Source organism: Schistocerca americana, chromosome 1 (assembly GCF_021461395.2).
Source record: "Schistocerca americana isolate TAMUIC-IGC-003095 chromosome 1, iqSchAmer2.1, whole genome shotgun sequence".
Classification (NCBI taxonomy): Eukaryota; Metazoa; Arthropoda; class Insecta; order Orthoptera; family Acrididae; genus Schistocerca; species Schistocerca americana.
In genome coordinates, this window is record NC_060119.1 from 475,756,280 (window position 1) to 475,780,917 (window position 24,638).

At 45.3% G+C, this 24,638-nt stretch overlaps 1 protein-coding gene across 5 annotated transcripts in view; it reads left to right on the forward strand.

The window, feature by feature from the left end:
* The window catches only part of LOC124603882 (G-protein coupled receptor Mth2-like), a 643,834-nt gene that overhangs the window by 546,955 nt on the left and 72,241 nt on the right, over positions 1–24,638 (forward strand). Inside the window, exon 1 of one of the 5 annotated variants that reach the window (XM_047136432.1) lies at positions 4,130–5,396. The exons of the other annotated variants lie outside the window; for them this stretch is intronic. Coding sequence (XP_046992388.1) covers positions 4,163–5,396 — 1,234 coding nt within the window. The 5' untranslated portion in view covers positions 4,130–4,162. Of the gene's footprint in view, positions 1–4,129; positions 5,397–24,638 lie in introns of those variants that run through there. 5 annotated transcript variants of the gene reach the window in all.

The following is a 24,638-nucleotide window of genomic DNA, read 5'->3' on the forward strand; positions in this document are numbered from 1 at the left end:
TGTCCTCTCCGGATCATAATGCAAAGAAGAAAACAGTGCACCGTAACTGATCGCTGGCTGACACACACAAATATACACACACACACACACACACAGCGTATTTTCCTGTTCTTGCAACTGCCTCGTGTCGCGGTACCAGCCCCATTTGCCGCTGTAGTCACGCCTGACGTGCAGCTTTCTGTGCGCGACTGGGAGACATCTGACAACATGCTCCCCCACTTTCATTCATTTTTTCTATTATTAAGATGTCATGTTACATTATCTATCTCGTCGTCAAGTTTTGCAAAGCAGTGTACAAAGGTATTAGAGTTTATTTGAAGATACAAGGAGATTTGTGTTGATGTAATCACTTATTTAAAAGCTTAATAACCAAGAACTTTACCTGTCTTTTCCTCTCGAAGTTTCGTCTAATTACTCTACCTAATAAAATCCTGCATTTCAGTGACAGAGGAGACACTTCACTCTCTAAAGACTTTAGTGAAACATACCGATATACATCGGCCGGACTCATCTACCTAAGCTTAACGCTGTATCGTCATTGCATCGGAGCTCCCGATGGTAAATATGTCAGAATACAAAATGCAGAATATTTTACTCACAGTTCTTCACTTACAAACATTTTTCCCTAGTGGTTTTGCCGCTATGTGAAACTGACCATCACTCACGTGTGTAGACATTCGCACTTTTGGAGAAAACAGCGACTCAGAAATTTTCAGAGATTCCGTTGTATATGAAGAACAGATTGGAAAATCTTAGGACATACCGAAAACCACCGTCAACAGAATACCACAACATGGCACTTCTTAGCGTGACCGTAGGTGGCGAGTTATTTGTGCCGACTTACGAACTATTATTTGACTATCGGCTAACTTCAGCATGTATGTTTTTGGTAAGGCATGTAATAAATGGAGAATGGTACATCGCCCATTGGATATCAGTGTGGATTGTGCCGAACACATTGTAAAAGCGATTACTGTACTTCAGTACAGAGATGGATTTAAACACGAAGACATCTTAGAAGAAAATCTTACAAGTACGAAGGTTATTTGGAAAGTAAGGAACGATCGGTCGCGAAATGGGAACCACAGTTAAAATCTGATGAAGTTTTGCACAGGTGTGTTGGGCAGTGTCTCTAATATGCCCGGCGATCGCATTACGCCGTTCTTTTTAGTTCTGAGCGCACAGGGAGCACTTAAAGATACCTACGATAGTATCTCCCGCCAAGTACGAGGGCCTGGTGAGAAATTTCGCCTGAAGCTATGCAGCCACATTACATAACTCTCGCGCGTTTTCTTCTTCAAGACAATTCTCAGCCGCATTCCACAAGAGCAATGAAGATGCTCCTGCATCGTTTTCAATTGGAAATGTTTGGTTACCCACGATACAGCCCGTAATTGTCTCCCTCTGAGTTTCATCTCTTCTCACGTGAACCGCTGGCTATGAAGACAACATTTTGGCACAGACAACGAGCTGTAGGCCAACGTAGAGAATTGGCGGAAAGCACTGGCGGCTGCCTTCTATAACAAAGTTATTGGAAAGTTGGTACAACGCTACGACAAACGTCTAAGTCGGATCGGCGACTATGGTGATAAGTAGCTGTAAGTTGTAGCTAACTGTTGCAAATAAAACAGTTTTGATTTTCACTGTGGTTTCCATTTCGCGACCTGTCGTTCCTTACTTTCCGAATAGCCATCGTATAAATGCTACCCAAAATGAAACACCCATTTCATCAGCAGATAACGTTCGGACTTAATTCACCAGCTAGTTTGTTAATGAAGGTACACTTGAATATGTAGACTGCATGATACGAACGAAAGTGTACTTGTTAACGATAAAGTTTTTCTTACCTACGGTTTTTGAGAGAGTTCCCTGACAGACGTTCAAAACAAATTCTTCCCTGGCTTACCGTCTCAAAATTTTATTTATGTAAGATTACGACACTATATTCCAAATTTCAGGCCATTTTTCTACTTTGTCATTTAGTACAAGCAGATCGATGCCAATATTCTCGCCTTCGGTTTCACTCATTTTTCGCAGTGTCCAACAAACAAAAGTAACAGAAACACACAAAAAATACGTATGGCCACAACGGAAGCGCGCGTTCAAATGTCAAATGAGCAGCACAAGGGAGCACTGTGAATTGAGGTGACAAAAGCCATGGGATACTTCCTAATATCGAGTCGGACCAGTTTCTCTTCGGCGTAGTGCAGCATCTCGACGTGGCATGGACTCAACCAGTCGTTGGAAATCACCTGCAGAAAAACTGAGCCATGCTGCCTTTATGGCCGTCTATAATTGCAAAAGTATTGCCAGTGCAGGATGTTGTGCACGACTTACCTCTCGATTATGTCCCATAAATGTTCGTGGGATTCATGTCGGGCGATCTGTGCGGCCAAATCATTCGCTTGAATTGTCCAGAACGTTCTTCATATCAATCGCGAATAACTGGTGCCCGGTGACGTGGCGCATTGTCATCCATAAAAATTCCATCGTTGTTTGGGAATATCAAGTCCACCAATGACTGCAAATGAGCCCCAAGTCCAGTCAATGATCGGTTTAGTTTGACCAGAGGACCCAGTGCATTCCATATAAACACAGCCCACACCGTTATGGAGCAATAAACAGCTTGCAAAGTACCTTGTTGACAAATTGGGTCCATGGCTTTGTGCGATCTGCACCACGCTTGAACCCTTCCATCAAACTGAAGTCGGATCTCATATGATCAGGTCACGGTTTTCCTGTCGTCTAGGGTCCAATGGATATGGTCACGAGCCTAGGAGAGGCACTGCAGGCTATCTCGTGCTTATAGCAAAGGCACTCGCGTCGGTCGTCTGCTGACATAGCCCACCGACGCCAAATTGGGTTCAAAATGGTTCATATGGCTCTGAGCACTATGGGACTTAACATCTGAGGTCATCAGTTCCCTAGAACTTAGAACGGCTTAAACTTAACTAACCCAAGGACATCACACACATCCACGCCCAAGGCAGGATTCGAACCTGCGACCGTAGCAGTCGTGCGGTTCCAGACTGAAGCGCCTAGAACCGCTCGGCCACACCGTCTGGAGCCAAATTGAGCCGCACTGTCCCAACGGGCACGTTCCTCATACATCTCACCTTGATTTCTGGGGCTATTTCATTCAGTGTTCATAGTGTGTTAGCAATGATAGCTCTACGCAAACGCCGCTGCTCTCGGTCGTTAAGTGAAAGCCGTCGGCCAGTGCGTTTCCGTGGTGAGAAGAAACGCCTGAATTTTTGTGTTCTTGGCACACTCTTGAAACTGTGGATCTCGGAATATTGAATTTCCTAACGATTTCTGAAATAGAATATTCCATGCTTCTGGTTCTAGCAATCATTCCACGTTCAAAAGCTGTTTATTCCCATCGTGCGGCCATAATTACATCAGAAACCTTTTCACATGAATCATCTGAGTAGCCGGTCGGATTGACCGAGCGGTTCTAGGAGCTTCAGTCCGGAACCACGCGATTGCTACGGTCGCAGGTTCGAATCCTGCCTCGGGCATGGATGTGTGTGATGTCCTTAGGTTAGTTAGGTTTAAGTAGTTCTAAGTTCCAGGGACTGATGTCCTCAGATGTTAAGTCCCATAGTGCTCAGAGCCATTTGAACGATTTTCATCTGAGTGCAAATGACAGCTCCGCCAATGCCTTGCCCTTTTATACCTTGTGTAGGCGATACTACTGCCATCTGTATATGTGCCTATCGCTATCCCATACTTTAGTAACCTCAGTGTATCTTTCTAACAGCTCGTCAAAGCGCGTTTGTCGTACTGGCTTGTCTGCATCTAAAGACTTCGAGCGTTCATGTGAGCGGCTGTTACGTCGAATGTTAGCTGTTTAAACGCGCGATTCGAAAACGCGCGTCGGCTTTCCGTCATGTGAACATAACAATTGGTAACGGACAAACCAGCGTGTCAGTGACGGGCCGACCTTTAACACCGGCAAAATCGCAGCAGCCGGCGTCTTGCGCGATTTGCAACAGCGGCAGCAGTCGTGAGTCGGCTACGATAAATCGGTGGCTTCTCGGCAATCAAGGCGGGACGGGAAGTGGACGGCCGGGTGGCTGGAGGTGGGAGCAGCGCCTGGGCCCAGAGAGCGGTGCGGCTCAGCCGCCTGGTCAGTGCGTCTCGACTACTCACAGCGGCCATGACGCTGCGGCTACAGGTCGCTTTCTTGCTGGCGCTCGCGACGACCACCGCCGCCGCCGACCAGCCGTGCCCTGTCGGGCTGTCCGCGCCAGTGCGCGGCGCCAACCGCACACTCACAATGCCCGACGGATCGTCGTTCGAGGCGCCGTTGTGGGGCGACGGCTCCAGGGCGTGCCCCTGCCTGCAGCGCGGCTGCATTCGCAAGTGCTGCCCCGCGGGCTACGTCTCCGACATATGGGGCGACTGCGTCCCAGTATCGCGCAACACCATATCCAGCCGCCTCCCTCTGACGCCAGCTCAGGATCGCCAGTCTTCCGACAAACACCTGGCCAGACTGGATGCGTTCGTTCCGAAACTGGTTTCACTCGTGGAGCGATTGCAGAACAGTTCCGGCGGCATTGTTACCACGCCAGTGGATAGCTCGGGGGGTGTCCGAAAAGATGAAGTGATCAGGAACCTTTCGAGCGCATTACTAAAGTGTCTTCCGGCTGCTCCCGATGTCGATTCTGGTAAGACGCGCCTCTCCAGCGACGACTGCGCACTACTCTCCACGACAGCCGACGGGCAGCTGTCGACTGTCCGACTGCGAGAAGCCGTGAGGGCGCTGTCGACTGAACTGAGCAATGTTTACCCGACCGCCGCCGACGCAGACAGTGCAGGAGTCGGCGAACTTGTCGACGAACTGAAAGAATATCTTGCGAACATTTCAACGGAACTCTCAGAGAATAATACGGAAGTCGTTGACGATAAGGAGCGCGTCCCCGGCGCTGTCGAGACGCTGCTGTCCTTGATAGCCGACAAGACGCAGGCACCGTTGCGGGATATGTTCGTCCTGTACGGCACGGCGTGCCCCTGCAACCGGTACGAAGTCGACGACGCGTTCGAGATGCTAGACAACGGCACGCTGACGTTCGAGTCGTTCATGGTGCCAGCGAGCGACTACTGCTTGGACGAGACGGTGGGCGGCAACCTGACACTTTACCTGTGCTTCCCCGAGACGGAGTGCCCTCTGGAGGAGAAGGACGCGCTCTTCTTCTACCCGGCGGGCACGGTGCTGTCGCTGCCCTTTCTGGCCGCCACGTTCGTCGTGTACGCGCTCTTCGAGGAGCTCCGCAACCGGGTGGGCACGGCGCTTATGTGCTACGTGGCCGCACTCTTCGTCGCCTACGCACTGCTAGCAGCCGTCCAGATCAGTTTGGGATACGTGAGCATAGCCTTCTGCCTCACCGCAGGTACGGGCAGCCGCGCGCTCCGCTTATCACTCAGTACTCGACTAAAGTGACCTCCAATTTGGCTTCATCCATTGTCAATGACCCGAATGTTCTTCACAGATGCCGGGTGTTCTAAATCCTTAGCGTCTGCATTACACAGAGGGTAAAAACGTGAAATCCCTACACTGGCACAGATCGACCGCCGTGTCATCCCACCTCCCCCCCCCCCCCCCCCCCCCACCCTCCCTAATGGCGTCGCTGGATGCGGTACGGCGCTTTCCTGCCCGTTGTCAGCTTTCGTGACCTGCTTACTTACATTACTTTTGATATGACAGAAAATTTGTGTGTATAACAAGCAAAATCCGCCAAAATAAGAATCAAACTGTTAAATCTAAAAGTAAATATTTTTCTAATAACCTATTTTACTGGAATACTGAGACTTGTTGCAAGCGCCTTTACTTTTATAGAATTATATGGTACGGTGAATTCCAGTTTTAATAGCTTGGCGAGTTACTATAGGTTATCCGTCTTGAGCTGGCTGCAATTTAATTAAAAATAATTACACCAGACGCGCTTCACTTTTCTTTATAAACCATCTTCCGTGGTTATTCTGCAAAATGGATACATACGTTTGTACATTTTTGTTGTTTTAGTTTACAAACAGCGCTTTGTTTATAAAGTTGGTCTGCGAGTTACTTACGGTGTTTCTTTACATACTCTGCTCCTTCCCTCCTTGCCAGCAGTCGTTGGCGTCGACAGACTTCGTTTCACATTTGCCATTGTGAAGTCATATCCACTGCACTGCAATATTTTGTCATGCGTCCAAAGGCCTCATTTAGCTTCTGTAACATTTACTTCTGTGACATACGTGCCACAATCTATGCATCCTTGTGGACTTTTCCTGTAGTCTTGGTCTATACCTCCACTAATCTTGAAACTGCATTTTACCACTTGCCGTTCGTTCTTCATTGTCTATTCCAGGTTCTTTATGCAAGGTCAGGGGAATACTAAGGCTTTCCACATCAGTTTACGTCACATGCTGAAATGCCATTTTGGCGCCCATTGCATAGCCTGATTTAAAATAACTTTGTAAAAAAAATATTTTGTTAAATTTCCTCGATGCTGGCCTCGGCAAAGAGTTAACCACCAGTGTTAATACTACTCAGTGTTAATACCAAACACCTACGGAGGTGGACTGATGTTATACAGATGGTAGAGGACCATTATAATCGAAAGTACGATCATATGGGGTATCAAAGGAAATTTGTGACTGGATTGACGACTTTTTGGTAGGGAGGACGCAGAATGTTATCTTGGGTGCAGAGTCATCCACAGATGTGGAAGGACCTTCAGGTGTGCACTAACGAAATGTGTTGAGAACCTTGCTGTCCGTCTTGAATGTTAATTGTAACCTCACACTTTTCGCAGATGATGCAGTTATCTACAATTAAATACGATCACACAGTCGTAGCTAAAGGAGGTGACAGGCTGTGGTTCTTTGGTACAGTAGTAGGGAAATGCAGTCACACTACAAAGTAGATTGCTTACAAAATACTCGTTTGACGCATCCTAGACCACTGCTCAGATATGTGGGACCCTTACCAATAAGACTAACAGGTGATATTAAACGTATTTAGAGAAGGGCAAAACGAAAAGTCACAGGTTTATTCGATCCATGGTAAGGTGTCACGGAAACTGAACGGGCAAACGGCTGAAGATAGACGCAAAGTCTAAAGAGAAACCACTTTCAAAGTTTCAAGAACCACCCTTAAATAATGAATCTATAAATATACTATAACCCCCTTCTTATCGCTCCTGTAGGTATCGCGAGGTCAAGACCAATTATAGAGCGCACACAGATATTTTAACAATCATTCTTCCCGCACATAAAACATGAATGGAACGGGGAATATGAAAAAGTTCTAATACAGATAAAATACGTCCTCTGAAATAAAGCAGTGTTGCTCGGAAACGGATATTCAATTTCTTATTTTCAGGATCAATTGTCACTCTACAGCGGAGTGTGTGTGCTGATTTGAAACTTCCCCACAGATTAAAACTATGTATCGAGACGGGACTTGAACCTGCGACCTTCTCCTTTCGCGGACAAGTGCTACACCAACTGCGCTCTCCAAGCACAGGTCACGACCCTCTTCCCGCCTCACAGTTTTACTCTTCCCCCAATGCCTCTCTCCTACCTTCAGAATTTTACAGAAGTTCGCCTGCGAACCTTGTGTTCATGTCCCGCTACGGCACACTGTTTTAGTCTGAAGCAATTAGTGCTATCTACTGAGGCTCTGAAGTTGACTCCATATTTCTAGATTTCAAGAAGATTTTTGATGCCTTTTTCCACAGGCGGCTTCAAATCATTGCATGCCTATGGAATATCGTTTCAGTTGTGCGACTGGATTCACGATTCCCAGTCAAAAAGACCACAGTTCGCGGTAAATGACGGGGAGCCATGCAGTGAAACCGTAGTAATGTCTGAGGTTCCTCAACGAAGTATTTGGGCCCTCTACTGTTCTTAATATTTATAATCGATTTAGGAGACAATCTGAGTAGCCCTCTTAGATTGCTTGCAGATGACACTGTCGTTTACTGTCTAGTTACATCATCAGAAGATCAAACGAACTGTCAAATAATTTAGACAAGATATCTGCGTGGTGCAAAAAGTGGTAACTGATCTCAAACAACAAAAAGAGTGAGGTCTTCCACTTGAATACTACATAAATTCCGATAAATGTCGATAACACGTTTAATCCCTCAAATATAACGTTGCCGATTCAACTAAATATCTAGGGATTATAATTACGAACAACTTAAAACGGAACCATCACATAGAAAATGTGAGGGGGAGGGGGACGCGAATCAAAGACTGCGTTCTTATTGGCAGAACACTTAGCAGATGCCACAAGTCTACGAAAAGGCTGCCTGTACTATGTTTGACAGTAACTATCTGCAATATTTATGCACGGCATTGGACCCTTATCAGATATGACTCACGAACGGCATCGAAAAAGTACAAAGAAGAGCATGTAGTTTTGTATTATCGCGAAATAGGGGAGGGAGTGTCACGGATGTGCTAACCGAGTTGGGATTGCAACGACTAAAAGAAAGGCCTTTTCGCTCCGGCAAGAGTTTTTTACGAAACTGATGTGGCTCCCATGGTGACGGCACTGTCGCATTTTCACACAGGAAGATAAGAGATGGTGATGGTAATAAGCAAGTGCCGGTCTTCTTCCAAGTAGCGAGCTGTCACGCACTAAACTTGTGACATGAGCTGAACTTTACTCGACAACAGTCATATACTACACTACTTACTGTCACCCCGCCGATATTCAGCTACAATGTAACGTGTTTGATATGAGAAGAAACCCAGAACGCTTAAGGAGACTTTAAGTTGCCGTCAGCCCGAAGGTTGGTTTGAACTTGCAGTTTTCCGCTAGGCACGGTCCTCTTGGATGTGGTGTAATTAGACTTGCGCCCTACCAAAACTAAGGTTCGGTCGTTTTCGTACAATACATAAATGACGCAGTAAATAATAGGATTATCGGTAGTATTCGTAGCACTGGCAGGGAAAGAAACATAAATGAATGTGTGACAGACAAATTAGGAGCCGACGACTTCTCTTTGTTTCTTGTTTGTTTGTTTGCTTTGCACATAATTAAAACCGCACATCGCCCAGTGCTAGTATATTCCATATCCTTACAAAACATAAATTCCATTTGATATGTAATAAAAATTAAATGATTCCGCAACTGCTGCGCTTCTACGTAACCAAAGGAATTACTTTTGATATCTATATTATTGTTGTTATTTTTTGCACTCATCATCAAAGACAAGAGTTTCCTTTTATTATTGATATGATTGTTTATGAACAACAGAACCATGTATTACATAAGTTCGACGAAGTACTGAAGCTATGTTTGATATGTTCTTGTTTTGCGTTTTTTTTAATTTTACTTTTTTTTAGAAATTGTCTTTTCTAACTATATATATATATATATATATATATATATATATATATATATATATATATATTACATCGTTTCTTTTTTCACGTTACAAATCAACAATTTTAGAATAAAACTTGAGTTAAATATTAACAATTTCTATTTTGCTATAAATACTGTTTATTTGTAAGTGATAGGCAGGAGGATAATAATGTATGTTCCGTAGGTTAAGCGGCCCTTTACATATCCTCACTCAGTTTCTAGACGATTCATCGCTTCGGGCTCCTATGGGAATATACACTCCTGGAAATTGAAATAAGAACACCGTGAATTCATTGTCCCAGGAAGGGGAAACTTTATTGACACATTCCTGGGGTCAGATACATCACATGATCACACTGACAGAACCACAGGCACATAGACACAGGCAACAGAGCATGCACAATGTCGGCACTAGTACAGTGTATATCCACCTTTCGCAGCAATGCAGGCTGCTATTCTCCCATGGAGACGATCGTAGAAATGCTGGATGTAGTCCTGTGGAACGGCTTGCCATGCCATTTCCACCTGGCGCCTCAGTTGGACCAGCGTTCGTGCTGGACGTGCAGACCGCGTGAGACGACGCTTCATCCAGTCCCAAACATGCTCAATGGGGGACAGATCCGGAGATCTTGCTGGCCAGGGTAGTTGACTTACACCTTCTAGAGCACGTTGGGTGGCACGGGATACATGCGGACGTGCATTGTCCTGTTGGAACAGCAAGTTCCCTTGCCGGTCTAGGAATGGTAGAACGATGGGTTCGATGACGGTTTGGATGTACCGTGCACTATTCAGTGTCCCCTCGACGATCACCAGTGGTGTACGGCCAGTGTAGGAGATCGCTCCCCACACCATGATGCCGGGTGTTGGCCCTGTGTGCCTCGGTCGTATGCAGTCCTGATTGTGGCGCTCACCTGCACGGCGCCAAACACGCATACGACCATCATTGGCACCAAGGCAGAAGCGACTCTCATCGCTGAAGACGACACGTCTCCATTCGTCCCTCCATTCACGCCTGTCGCGACACCACTGGAGGCGGGCTGCACGATGTTGGGGCGTGAGCGGAAGACGGCCTAACGGTGTGTGGGACCGTAGCCCAGCTTCATGGAGACGGTTGCGAATGGTCCTCGCCGATACCCCAGGAGCAACAGTGTCCCTAATTTGCTGGGAAGTGGCGGTGCGGTCCCCTACGGCACTGCGTAGGATCCTACGGTCTTGGCGTGCATCCGTGCGTCGCTGCGGTCCGGTCCCAGGTCGACGGGCACGTGCACCTTCCGCCGACCACTGGCGACAACATCGATGTACTGTGGAGACCTCACGCCCCACGTGTTGAGCAATTCGGCGGTACGTCCACCCGGCCTCCCGCATGCCCACTATACGCCCTCGCTCAAAGTCCGTCAACTGCACATACGGTTCACGTCCACGCTGCCGCGGCATGCTACCAGTGTTAAAGGCTGCGATGGAGCTCCGTATGCCACGGCAAACTGGCTGACACTGACGGCGGCGGTGCACAAATGCTGCGCAGCTAGCGCCATTCGACGGCCAACACCGCGGTTCCTGGTGTGTCCGCTGTGCCGTGCGTGTGATCATTGCTTGTACAGCCCTCTCGCAGTGTCCGGAGCAAGTATGGTGGGTCTGACACACCGGTGTCAATGTGTTCTTTTTTTCCATTTCCAGGAGTGTTTATTTTCATGTCTTGTTTCTGTCTTATCACGTGTTTAAAGCTTCTAATAAGATTCTTCACATTGAGCACCAGTTTTCGAGCTATCGGTACTTTTTTTCTGTTTCTTCCTTCAGTGTTCGCTTCGATATCTTTGGATTTAGAACATTGCAATTGTCAGTTACACAATATCCAAATTCACATCCTGCCACCACGATCATATAATTAGATAATTATATTATTGTTGTCAGTAAATGTGCTAGGAATGTGTTAGAAACAAGTAAATGTCTCTGATGACGCATACGAACGCCCAACAACAGTCTGGTGATGTGTATTACAAAGTAGACTGTACTGGGCAGTCTTCGGGTGTAAGGGCTGTACTGTAACCGGTGTTTTTGGAGTATTGATATCTCATTTAGTGTCCGTGATAGTATTATTTGAGTGCAACACGTTCAAGTGTTAGCGGCAGTCTTTGAAATGTGAGATTTTCTGGAGCAACGATGCAACGTCATATTTTGCTCGAAACTGTGGAAAACTTTTACAGAAACTATTCAGCCTTCGAAACAACTTTACGTACAATATGCTCTGGGTCGTAAGCAATGTCGCAGATGATTTTCACAGCTTAAAAGTGTTCGTCAGTCAAATGCAGTTGATCCTCGACCAGGAAAGCTTCCTACTTCAAATGATGACTCACACATTCAGGTAAGGCGTAACAGTGAACCGTGTGTAGTATCAAGGCGTTTTGCAAAGATTAAAAAAATCCGCAAAAAGAGACCAAAATTGTGGCGAGAAAACGTATGGTTGTTGCACCACGACAATGCGGCTGCACTCTGAACTTTATCAGTTCGTCAGTTTTGTGCCCAAATCCAGATAACTGTCCTTTCGCAACCTGCTTAGTTGCCAGACCTGGGTCCTTGCGATTTCTTCTTACCTCCGAAATTAAAATCGGTGCTGAAAGGACACCGATTTCAGAGTATCGACGACATCAAAGCAAGTTCATCATAGACCTTAAAGGACATCTCAAATGAAGTTTTCGTGGACTGTTTCGCGAATTGGAAATACATCTGGTAAAAGGCTGTGAACAGGAGAGGGGAGTAGTTTGAAGGGGACAAGGATCAATAACCTATACAATTGTTACTAAGGTTAAAAAATATAGTTCAGCTGTTTTCTGAATAGACCTCGTATATTCTGTATGTGCAACAAACACACACACACATATATATATATATATATATGTGTGTGTGTGTTGCACTTACAGAATATATATATATATATATATATATATATATATATATATATATATATATATATGTGTGTGTGTGTGTGTGTGTGTGTGTGTGTGTGTGTATGTGTGTGTGTGTGTGTGTTGCACATATATAGTTTTATTAGTTGCTAGAGTAATCTCGTCTGTCTGCCGTGTAGCCGTTTGACATTAAGTTGAGCTTTGATTCTAGTACTGGTATTCTCTGTGCGCTAATCATGATCTGGCCTTGGGCTGAATAAGGGCCGTCGTTCGTAGCGCACGAAGACGCAGCCTGTAGCGTCGAGGCCAGTCAGTGTTTGTAAGGAAGTGCTCGTGTTGCAAGCAGGTCGTCTGCATCGTTCTTCCACCTGCTGCTACTCTTTCCTATCCCCATTGCCTACATGCGGTAGCAGTGACCAGCGTAGCTGGCTTAAATGTAGCGAGTAACACTGAACTTCGTTTGGGCTTCAACAAAGTATAAGAAATAGTTCATCATCACTTGCCTTTGTTTGGATAATATTTCGCGTTGCAGTTAGCAAATTCATTATAAACCAGTACCTATTCACATTTCATGCATACTAATGCGAGAGCAGTTCAGCAAAACTCAGGGTCAGAATCTAAGTATCGTTTCGTTTCTGAAACATCTAACCCCAACCTATTTGCCAGAACTGACTAGAAGAAACCACAGATACCTAAATTACGATAACTAGAATGAAGTTCGGTGCCTGCTCCTCCCGAATGAACCTAAGTAAGACTGCCCTCAGCTTGGAAGTTGGTTTGAACACGGTGCTATAGGAGGTGGTGTGCCCCAGACTTCCTCCGATATTCGAACTGGCTTACCCAGCCAAGCAGAGGGATCTACAATTAAATTGTAGACTCCGAGGCCAACCACGATGCAACTTGATACTTTCTCATTAATAATAACTGCCAGACGTGAAAGTGATAAGCGACACAAAAAAAAAAAAATCCTGGGACGAAAGAGAGTGTAACCTCGGATCTTCTCGCACTGGTAGTGCGACACCTACACATTTACACACCTGCATTCGAATACAATGTTTCAAAAACACCGCCATCACTTTCGGTGTTTAACAAGCGTATTCAAACTGTCAGTGTCCCTGGTGGTCAAGATTAGACGGTTATTTAACGAGAATCGATTATGAAGAATGATCGGTTTAGAACTTCTGTAGAAGTAGCCAGTTTCCGTACAGCTGTTAAGGCTTTCGGAGCAGCGTATGTCCGTAATACTCACGGAATAGTTTATCGATGATGATGTTTGGTGGTTATGATCGCTCAACGGCGAAGTCATCAGCGCACTTACACTCATTAAAACAAGCGAAAGTGGCTAAAACCTCGAAAACTGTTCCACATTCATGCACTCGAATCGGGCATGCAATCACTCTTACGTGCTCTAAAGTAACGGAGAAAGAGTAAAAGTAACCATACCTAAGATTAAAACACAAATAAAACGACAATGGAGCTAAAACAAAGGCACAGTTAAGTGTAACTGGCTGATCACTAAAAAAAGCAAGGGTGAGACAATTACCCTGTTTACACGTTAAACCCATCGCCCTAAGATCTTGGAAAAAATGTTGGATAAGTCACAAAATTTTAAAATTCGAACCATATTCGTTTGAACATTATTTAAAAGAGAAGGCAGGTCCGTCGGCAAATCTGCCGCGGCCCGCTGGTCGAAAAATAAAACATAACCCAATAAAATGTGGAGCGCTGTTAACTGTACGCCACAAGCACCACACATTGTCGAGTCCTCTTGCCGGAGCGAGAACCCATGCGTCATGGGACTGTGGTCTATGCGATGACGAGTAAGGAGGACCTCGTCACGTCGACGTGGCTGGAAGGAGGTACGCCACGGCCGCGTTGTGGGCTTTGTTAGACGGAGCTTATTGTCTATCACTTCCAGCCACTCATCCTCCCACCGACGCAAGACTTTGAAACTCAACAGTGAGGTTATAGCATTCAGGGGGATGGCACACTGAAATACCTGAGGACTACGACACGCCTCCTTGGCTGCTAGATCCACCCTTTCGTTCCCTGCAAGTGCCACATGCCCAAGTATCCAGCAGAAAGACACCTCCTTCCGCAATAGTTGTAGTACCCATAGTCCATGCGGGCCCTGTCCACTCCCGAAGACCTGTGGCTAAGGCAATTTATGATGTTTATTGCCTTGATAGATTTGGCTTTCATGTCTCTCATGTGTGGCAGTCACTACAATTTGGAGTCAAAAATGAGGCTCAGAAACCTCATTGAGTCTCTAAACTGTAGGATGGTGTCCTACATATGTAAGACAGGTAAATTAAAAAATACGACGAGAACAATTAAAATGAACACACATATACACTTATCTGCAGCAAATTGAAATCCCATGTTTGCAGCCCACTCCTATAACCTCCGCACTGCAAGTTGCAACTGGAGGAGGAACAGAAAACAGCAAAATCGTCCACAAATAAGGAGCACTGTTCAGGACTCCTTACCATAGACGTAGTATTGTTTACGGCTATGGCAAAGAGGGAAACACTTAAAACACTGCCCTGAGGGACACCATTCTCCTGCTCAATTCGGTCTGACGCGCGTCACCAATTCGACTCTTAAAAAACCGCTGAGACAGGAAAGACCGTATGAAGATAGGGAGGTGGTTACGAAAGCACCTTGGATGCAGTTGCACGAGAATACTGTGTCTCCAAGTAGTGTCATGTATCTTATTGATATCAAAGAAGATAACAATAAAGTGATGTTTGCGTAGGAAAGACTGATGAATCGCCACCTCTAGCTGGGTCAGGCTGTCGACAGTGGACCGAAACCTCTGGAATGCACAGTGAGAGCAGCTAAGGAGTTGCTTGGTCTCTAACAATCAGACCAGTAGACGGTTATGCATTGGCTGCAGTGTCCTTCCTACACAGCTCGTTAAGGAGACACTCCTGTAACTACCGGAAGGTGTATGATCTTTTCCTGGTTTGAAGAGAGGTATCAGAATTGCCTCCCTCCACGAGCTGGGGAAGTTGCCTGTCTGCCATATAAGATTAAAACATTCGAGGACGATTTCCTTGGACGCCGCTGGGAAATGTCGAAGTATGCAGTACCAGATTTGGTCGTGGCAGGGTGCAGTGTCACGAGTCTCGGACAGTGCCAATTCCAGCTCCCACGTGGAGAAAGGGGAGTAGTAGGACTCAGGACAGTTGGGTGTGAAGTACAACTTGCCCCTCTCTACAGTCGCGCGATAACGACGAAACGCCAGATCCTGACTTGCATTGGTAGTATGTTTGCAAAATGCTCTGCTAGCGATTGAGCAATTCTTCAGGTGTGTTTTGGAGACACCCCTGTTTCAGTTCTGCTCCTATTGGTAAACGACTTTGTTTACTAGAATTCCTCCGGATGGCTTCCCTTACTTTCTTAGAACAAGTGGAACAGTTTATAGAAACCAGGAACGCTTGCCATGGTCTTTCCTGGGTCTCCTTAATTACGCGTCGAACCTTGCCTCTCGCGACTGGTAAGGCTATGAGGTTATCTGCTGAAGAGCGGCATTTAAATCGTCGAAGAGCCGCGCGCCTGTTCCAGATTGCTGAACGGTACTATCTGTCAACTAAGGTATAGGTCGCCTCGTAAGATGACCTGAGAACTTTGGGATGGATAAGTCAGTGGCACGATTGATCACTCGTATGATGTGGTCCACCTACTCCTGGACGCTGTTGTGATGTTCAGATACAGCCAGCTGGAGGAAGAGCGTCCAATTAGCCCCGCTGACCAACCATTTTTGTGGGTTGTTAAAGCAATCCTCCATCCAGCAGGTTACTGCGGAGTGGGTCATCAACGATTTCCTACTGGACAAGACGGCAAGGGCTGGAGAGCAGAGAGAGAGAGGTCGAGGGCTGAGAATGACCCAGTAGCAGAACAGAAATGAGTTAGAGTACCAGTGTTTAGGGCGCACATCTTCTGTTACGTCACGAGGCCTTCCACAATCCGAACCTGAGAGCAAGTGTAGGTCGAGCCACACAAGACACGATGAACATTGAAGTCTTCCAAGAGGAGAAATGGTTGGTAGAGCTACTCCATAAGATCTGTGAGAGCCTCAGAGTCTACTGCACAAGACGGAGGTAAATATAGCAAGCAAACTTTGATCCTTCAACAAGTGTGAATTTCAGCTGAAAGTGCTTGCAGGTCAATAGCCAGGAGGAGGGCAAAGGAGTGGTGTGCGTTATTTACAAACATAGCAAAGCCTCCCTTGACCCTTTCCCCAGTCAGGTCATCCTTGTGATGGACTGTATAGCCTAGTAGGACAGGGGCATCAGGTGTTTTAAAACGCGTTTCCTACATACCGATAAACACTGGGCGTTCCTGTGCTAAGAGCTTCAGTTCCTTCACATGTGTCCTGAACCCATTAACGTTCCACTGGAGGATGAATTCATTTATTATGGGTGTTGCAGTTTCACCCTGTCTATCTGCCTCTGCGTGGAGCTACCATATGAGGAGGCTTAGCTTTGGAGCGACATGATTGTCCCAGTCCGACATCAAGTTCAATTAGCTCTAATGAAGAATCAAGAGATACATCAGAGAGGATGAGTTCAACATCATCGGACAGTTACCTTCCGGCTGTGTCAGTGGTTGACGCTTTAGCTTGGATCTTTTGCCCTGAGTGGGCTGTGGTAGTAGCAGCACTGGACTGTGGACCAGGCTAAACCTTTGGATGGGCAGGGAGCTCCGCAACAGCGCCAACCACAGCCTTGTCTAAAGTCCTGGATGGAGGTATAGGTTTCGAAATAACCGCAGAAGAACAAGCGCACTGCAGACGCAGGTGCTAGTGCTGACACTGACAACTTCTGTTTGTGTTGCAGCATCGGTTTTAGGTACTCGTTGTTTAAGAACAGACGAAAAGGAGGTAGCAAATGTCCGGGGCTGCGTGGCCTTATAGATCTTTTTGGCCTCTCCATACGAGATAAGTTTCATTGTTTTTACTTCCTGTATCTTTCTTTCTTCAAGAAGACACTGGAGTCCCTAATCCAGACAGGGTGATCCTAGAGTAGTTGACACTCTTCACAGGAGATGAACAACCAACTCCTTCATGGATGGGCAGCCTGCCTACATTTGTCACAAGTGGCTTCTCCCTTACATCAGACAATAGTGTGTCCAAAGCGCTGGCACTTAAAACAGCACATTGGGTTCGGGAAATAAGGCTACAAGCTAAGGCGAAGGAAGCCAGCCTTAACGTGCTCTGGAAGTTTCGTGCTGCTAAAAGTCAATATAAACGAGTTTGATTTCACTAGATTACCACCCACCCTTTTGCACTTCAACAGAACCTTCCTGGGACCGTTCAGCTTTCAGTCCTCGAGGAATGACAACCAGATCTCTGCAAGTCACAACACCTTTGCTGTAGTTCAAGGTGTTGTGCAGTTCAGTTTCAATAGCGTATTCCCCGAAACCTTGAGCTTTTTCGACGTTCTTCTCTTGTTGGTAACTTGACGTTTCGACCAACAGGGTCCCATTTCGCAAGTGCTTGACATATTTTAATGTTCCAGCAATGTCCTCCAATCCTTGTTGTATATAAAATGGTGAAATTTTGTTGCTACTGCCCTCTTTTCTTTTAACTATTAGAACCACATTCTGAGAAACAGCATGTGTTCTGCAACAAGTGACTGAGTCGGGAGAATTGGCTATCCGAGCGCTCTTGTCAGACAGGGTGTTGTCACCTTCCAGCGGCCCACCCTTTCCGCTGGGAGGAGAAAGGGAAAATTTCGAAGGATCCATCTACGTTCCACGAGGAGCTAGGGAAATACAAGACCACCTAGAAAGAGCCCCACGTGCCTAGGTAAGCCTTATACAAGTGAGGTGCGTCAAGTTCCCCAGAGGTGGCCGTTCATTCCATCCTCGTGATCTGGGCGGTCAAGCCAAGATCTCCGTTCCCTGTGACACACAACATTCCACCGCCACGCCGCACGGTGGTCACTGAAGCATACCCAAAGCTTATGATGACAGAGGACTGGCGGCGCTTACCAGTCCCCAGCTCACGAACCCCGGGGTCGCCAAGCCCGTGCCCATCAAACGAATACTGAGCCCCTGAGTGCAATAGTTTATCGAGTTTCGGTAACAACCTTCAGTATTTTTCTTGCGGGAGTAAACGGTTTTTCACCTTGATCGTTATCTTTGATTAATACCCACATCTGCAGTAGCGTTTGTGAAAAGTGTAACATCCGGAAATAATAGCTCGAATGCATCGTAACCTGAAAGGTGTGTGTAAAAGTGATCAAGTAAAAAGTGGTTAATACTGGAGAGAAATCGCGTGCTTGTATCTCGGCAGTGCCCTCTCTTGTATGGACGGAAAGTCAGTGCTACGCAAAGCTCAGTCACTGAAGAGCCATCTCACAAGGTGGAAACATCAAAATATCTCGCCAAACGACGCACTATCGGCAAGTGAGTGACTATGTACGGGGCAGAAGGGTCGTTTTCTGGAAAATGGCTTTGGCACTTATCCTGCAATTCCTCTTAGTTATTCATCATCCAGACTTGTTTTGCCACACTGAAGCGTCTGCGCCACCTAAACACTAGGGATGCGGTTATCATTGAAACAACCGGTTTTCGGTTATACCTGTTTTTTCGTCTCCAGTTTAACCTGAATCCGCTCAAAATAACCGGTTTCTGAAGTAATCAATTTCAAAGTTTGTATTGCTGTTATTTTCTGTAATAGAACAAAGATTGAGAAATGTAATGAACGTGAATGAGTAGGAGATTTCGATCGATATGGGGTTAGGCTGTGGTAGAAATCGATCTCAATGTTTCCAGCAAAGATGGCGAAGGTGAAAGAGACGGCTGCGGCAACGACGAGAGCGAAAGGTCACAAGTAGATGCCTTTCCTGCATCATCACTTTTGGATGGTATCAATTTTTCGCTCTGAAATAATCGCATAATTAAGGGTTCAGTTACTAGCCCGAGTTTAAAAAATGGGTTCAAATGGCTCTGAGCACTATGGGACTTAACATCTATGGTCATCAGTCCCCTAGAACTTAGAACTACTTAAACCTAACTAACCTAAGGACATCACACAACACCCAAGTTTAAAGGAAATCAATAAAATTATAGGTGTATCAATGAAATGCACCTTCTCTTAGGAACACTCTGGATGCTTTGTTCTTAAATGAGGTCAGGTTGTTGTGCCTCCTCCCGTGTTTATATTTTTAAAGCAAATAGAGCATTGTCCTTAATTGCTACCGCACTTTGTAAAACACTTCCAAACTAGAGATGATACCATTTTGCAACGCTACCGATATCCGAGGACGACTACGAGGAAGCACCGTATAGACCAGTGCAGGTAGCTACTGCATACTGCACGTACGCGTACACGCTGCACGGCAGAAAGTACATTACTGCCTTAGCAACGCTGTGCCGATACCTATTTCATATGTTTATTTCTCGTTTCTAGCTGTCAGCCGTTAACATTAAAATAGCACTGATCGCTTTTCCCATTTTCTACAGTACCCCAGTATTTCAAAGCAGTGGAAATTTTGCGAATATAGTTTACTCAGTTTTTTTAAAACTTTTATTTAAAAACCAAAAATTTTATTACTGCTGATATGGCAAATTGATATGCCGAATTTTTACTCGATTATTAGTAAAAAATGACAAAGTCTGCTATAACCGGTAGAAAATAAATACCGAAAACTACCGGCTATTCATAACTAAAATACCGGTTTTGGTTTTAACCGGCAAGTTTTTCCCATGCCTACTAAACACCAGGGCATATTATGGTGAGTTGTTGCCGTACACTTCTCTGAACTCAGCATATATCGTTGCAGAGTTGTTCCTCTTCAAGAGCAGAAAACGAATTACCGCACGATACTCCACTTCGTCAGTGGGCTGCGCCATTTTGTTTTTGTTCATCTAGCTGCGTGCTACGGTATTGGGGCTCGGAGATTGCTGTTTGCCAATGGCACCGTAATTCTGTCAGACAGAGCAAAGGACGTGGAATACCAGTTGATCGGAATGGATAGCGTCTTGATAGGAGGTTACAAGACGGACATCAACATCAGGAAAACAGATATAATGGTACATATTCGAATTAAATCAGACACTACTGAGGAAATTAGATTAGGAAATTAGACTCTAAAAGTTGTTGTATCCGAATTCAGCTCCAGCTACTGCCGGGTCTGGTTGCTGACGAGTCCTCTCCATTTGGGTCCGTCCTCCCATCACTTTTCTTCCTCCACTTGCTGCCAGGCCACACCTCTCCTTTCCACAGATATTCTCACTCCCGTTTTCCACCGTGCTCTTGGCCGCCCTCTTTTCCATCCATCTTTAGTTCTTCCATAATTTTGGGAAGTCTCTGCACACGCATCCTCTTAACGTGTCCATACCATCTCAATCTCTTTTTTTCGATTTCTTCTCTCATACTTTCTTGTTGAAGGTCCTTTCTAATATCTACATTCCTTAGTCTGCCCATTCTTGTTTTTCTCTTAACTGCTCTGAAAAATTTCATTTCCCCTGATTGCAGCCTGCTCCAGTCCCTTTTTGTCACTATCCATGTTTCTCCTCCTTAGGTGACAACAGGGAAGTAATAACTCTTATACATAAGGAGTTCTGCTTTTTCTGAAACTTGTTTGGTAGAAATTGCCTCCCTTCTGTGACCTCCTATTAATTTCGTTGGTTATTCTCCCATCACTAGATATTTTACTCCCTAAACATGTGAAACTGTCTCCCACTTTGAGGGGTTCTCCATTCAAAGTAATATTCCCTTTGATCCCTTTGTCTCTTCCAAATACCGTTTCTTCACTCTTATCTTTATTTATTTTTAATCCATACCTTTTCATTATTTCCTTCCATGCATCAAGTCGTACCCATACATCTACCTCTTTATCGCCCCATATTACAATACCATCTGCAAAAATCATCTTTTTGTCTTTTTCTTTTACTATGTCTTTAACTGCCCTGTTCATTCCCTCCATCACAACATTAAAATGGACTGCAGATAGAATACTTCCTTGTTTAAGTCCTTGCCTTATTTCGAAGTATTCAGAGTTCCCCAATGGTGTTCTAACTCTACAGTTGTGTCCTCTGTACATTGTCTTTAATACATTAATGTATCCATCTTCTACACCTATCTTCTTCATTTCTTCCCAGAGTCTTTTCCTGTTCACTGAGTCATATGCCTTTTCTATGTCTATAAAAACCATTATCTCCCTTTTGTTATACTCCCAACTTTTTCCATCAGTTGACAGATAGAAAATATCAGGTCGATCGTGCTTCTTCCTTCCTTAAACCCATGCTGTTCTTCACTCAGCCCCTTTTCTATCTTTTCACTTATTCGATTTAGTAAAATTCTTTCAAAAATCTTGGCTGTATGACTCATAAGAGTTATTCCTCTGTAGTTTTTACGAAGTCTTTTATCGCCTTTTTGAAGATGGGAACAATGTCTCCTCTTCTCCAATCGTCGGGTATTGTACTATTTCTCTACACACTTGACAGTACTCTATACAGCCACTGCATTCCTACTGGACCTACTGTTCTCATCATGTACACTGATACTTCATCAGGTCCTGGGGCTTTCCTCCCATTCATCTTCTTCACAGCTATTTCCATTTCTTACTGTGCAATTTGTCCTAATTCTGCTTCCCAAATCTAAAAGTATTTGGTAAAATTTGCTGTTTGGGCGCCAAAATTGATTATGGCCGAAGAAGAAAGAATACAAAATGCAGACTGGCTATAGCACCAAAAGCATTTATGAAATAGAAGAATATGTTAATATCTAATACAAAATTTAAGTATAAGTCTTTCGTCCCCAGTGTAGCCATTCTCAAAAGTGAAACTTGGACAATGAGTCGTTCAGTCAAGAAGAGAATTAGGGCAAAAGCTTTTGAAATGTGGTTATACAGAAGAAGATTGAAGATTAAATAGGTAGATCGAATAACTAATGAAGAGATACTGAATCGAACTGGGGAATAACACAATTTATGGCAAAGTTGAGTAAAACAAGGGATCAGGGGTGTGAAGGATTCATGACTTTCGTACATAATGGAGGGAAGTGTGTTTGTGTGTGTGTGTGTGTGTGTGTGTGTGTTGCGGCGGGGAGGGGAGGGGAGGGGAGAGGGGAGCTAAACGTTGTAGACAGAGACCGAGGGACGAATACGAGAAAAAAGTGTGTGAGGAAAGTATTGATACTGGCAACACTGCGAGCAGTATGGCAACGCTGTGTTGTTCTACTTTTGTAGATAGGTGTGTTCATCCCCTTCACACACTCAGTTCGAGCTTGAGCTACGTACAGCCATCAGTGAAGTTGTGTTTTTGTTGTGTGTTACGAAAATGAAACAGCAAAATTTAAAGCAACGGTATGCGATCAAGTTTTGTGTTACATTTCTGAATCCGTGAGCGTGATCTTTGAAAAGTTGAAATAGGCCTATGGGGAATATTCCTTATCAAGATCAAAGTTTTTCGCTGGCGCAAATCACTTTTGGTAGGCCGAGACCACGTTCTAGATGAACCTCGCTCACATAGACCTTCAAAAAAAGTTGAATGTGTGCGTGCTCTTGTGAGATTGTTCCTCCAAGACAAACTCTCATCCAAGTGTTTCATAAAGGTTGAATCCAGTGAGACCAGTCATTGCAGACAAGTAGATGCTGCTTCAAGACAACGCTTTATTCGCATCGCCATTTCCATCAGAGAATTTTTGACCTCAAAAGGCAATCTTGTTGTTCCACAGCCTCTCCGCCCCCCAGTTCACCTGATCTGAATCCTCGTAACTCCCAAAAATTGAAAAAGTCTTGAAAGGACGTCATTTTGGGACTCTGGGGAACATTCAAAAGACTGCGACCAACGTGTTAAAGGCCCTATCAGTTGAAGCCTTTCCGCGCTTCTACTAAGACTTGGAACGACTCTGCCGGGGTATATACCCGCGAAAGACAACAGCTGTGAAGGGCACAACATTGGTGTTTGAAAAATATAAAACTTTGGTAGATAAATAATCAGCCTCATTACTTCTCTCACACATCTCGTAAAAAAAAAATGGAAATTTGTGGTGAGGTCTTATGGGACCAGACTGCTGAGGTCATCGGTCCCTAAGCCTACACACTGCCTAGTCTAACTTAAACTAACCTACGCTAAGGACAACACACACACCCATGCCCAAGGGAGGACTCGAACCTCCGACGGGGGGAGCCGCGCGGACCATGACAAAGCGTCTTAGACCCCGCGGCTACCTCGTAAGCAAGCAAGTTCAAATGGAAATAGGCTGCAGTAGTTTTTCAGAGATAAATACGCCTGCATAGGATAGAGTAGCGTGGAGAGCGACATCAAACAACGAGAATTAAAATTTTATGGTTATTAGTCGTAGATTCCATCTCCGACTTATCTTAAGTTTTTTTTTTTTTTTTTTCATAGGCTTTGACGTGCTCAGGATATTTTAGAAACCTTTGCTTCGCTCCCTGTGTACCTATTTCACTGAAGGTGATCTAGGAGGGTTCATACGAAAGCGCTCCACAGTTTGTTTGGAAGCCCATTATACAGTCTGAAGACAGTATTGGAAGAAGGCGTCCCGCTGGACAAAGCGTGTCCTCGGTGACCCGTTCTAACGGCAGCGGCACGCACGGCGACCGCAGCGGGTACGCGTCGCTCCGGTGACGCACCTACGTGGAATCGGAGGCTGGCAGCAGACGGCGCCGCGGAAGCGTGACGAGGTAGCACGGCGCGCAATCCCAACGCGTCATGTCCAGCTGCACGCCGAGTTGTCACGAAAATCGCTGCGTCCGGCCGTTGCAAAATTTCCCCTTAGCTTGCAGTCGCCATTATCATCGGTTACCTTGACCGAGGGGCGGGCAGGAAGTAGCTACTCACTCACTAACTTAAAAGAAAAAGTGGTGCGCGACTCGTAGAAGTCGCTCGGAGTCATTTGCTGACAAAATGTAAGGTACGTCCAGAAGGTAATTACCGCTCGTATTTGTTTTTCTATAAAGCCCTGGTCCCGCCCCTAGGACTTCCATTTGTTTTTGCTCCTGACAACATTCCTCGATAGTCAAAAACAACGATGACAATATCAAAGAACTTGTGACCAAATGCGCAAGCGGTAACGTTCAATGAAGAAGGCATACACAAACTTGTGCCATGCCACGACAAGTGCCTACAAAATGGAGGAAGCTTTGAAAAGAGACATTATAAGATTACTAGTTATTTTGCAGTAAACAATATTCCTGTATCTTCCTGTGTCTGGGTCCAACTCAGTGTATCTTCTTAAGTTATAGGCTCCAATATGTTGTCCACGAAGGCGAATGTTCGTTAGACACAAGGGTATCGTCAGGAGTGCCGCAGGGAAGTGTGATAGGACCACTGTTGTTCTCTATATACATAAATGATTGGCGGACGAGCTGGGCAGCACTCTTCCG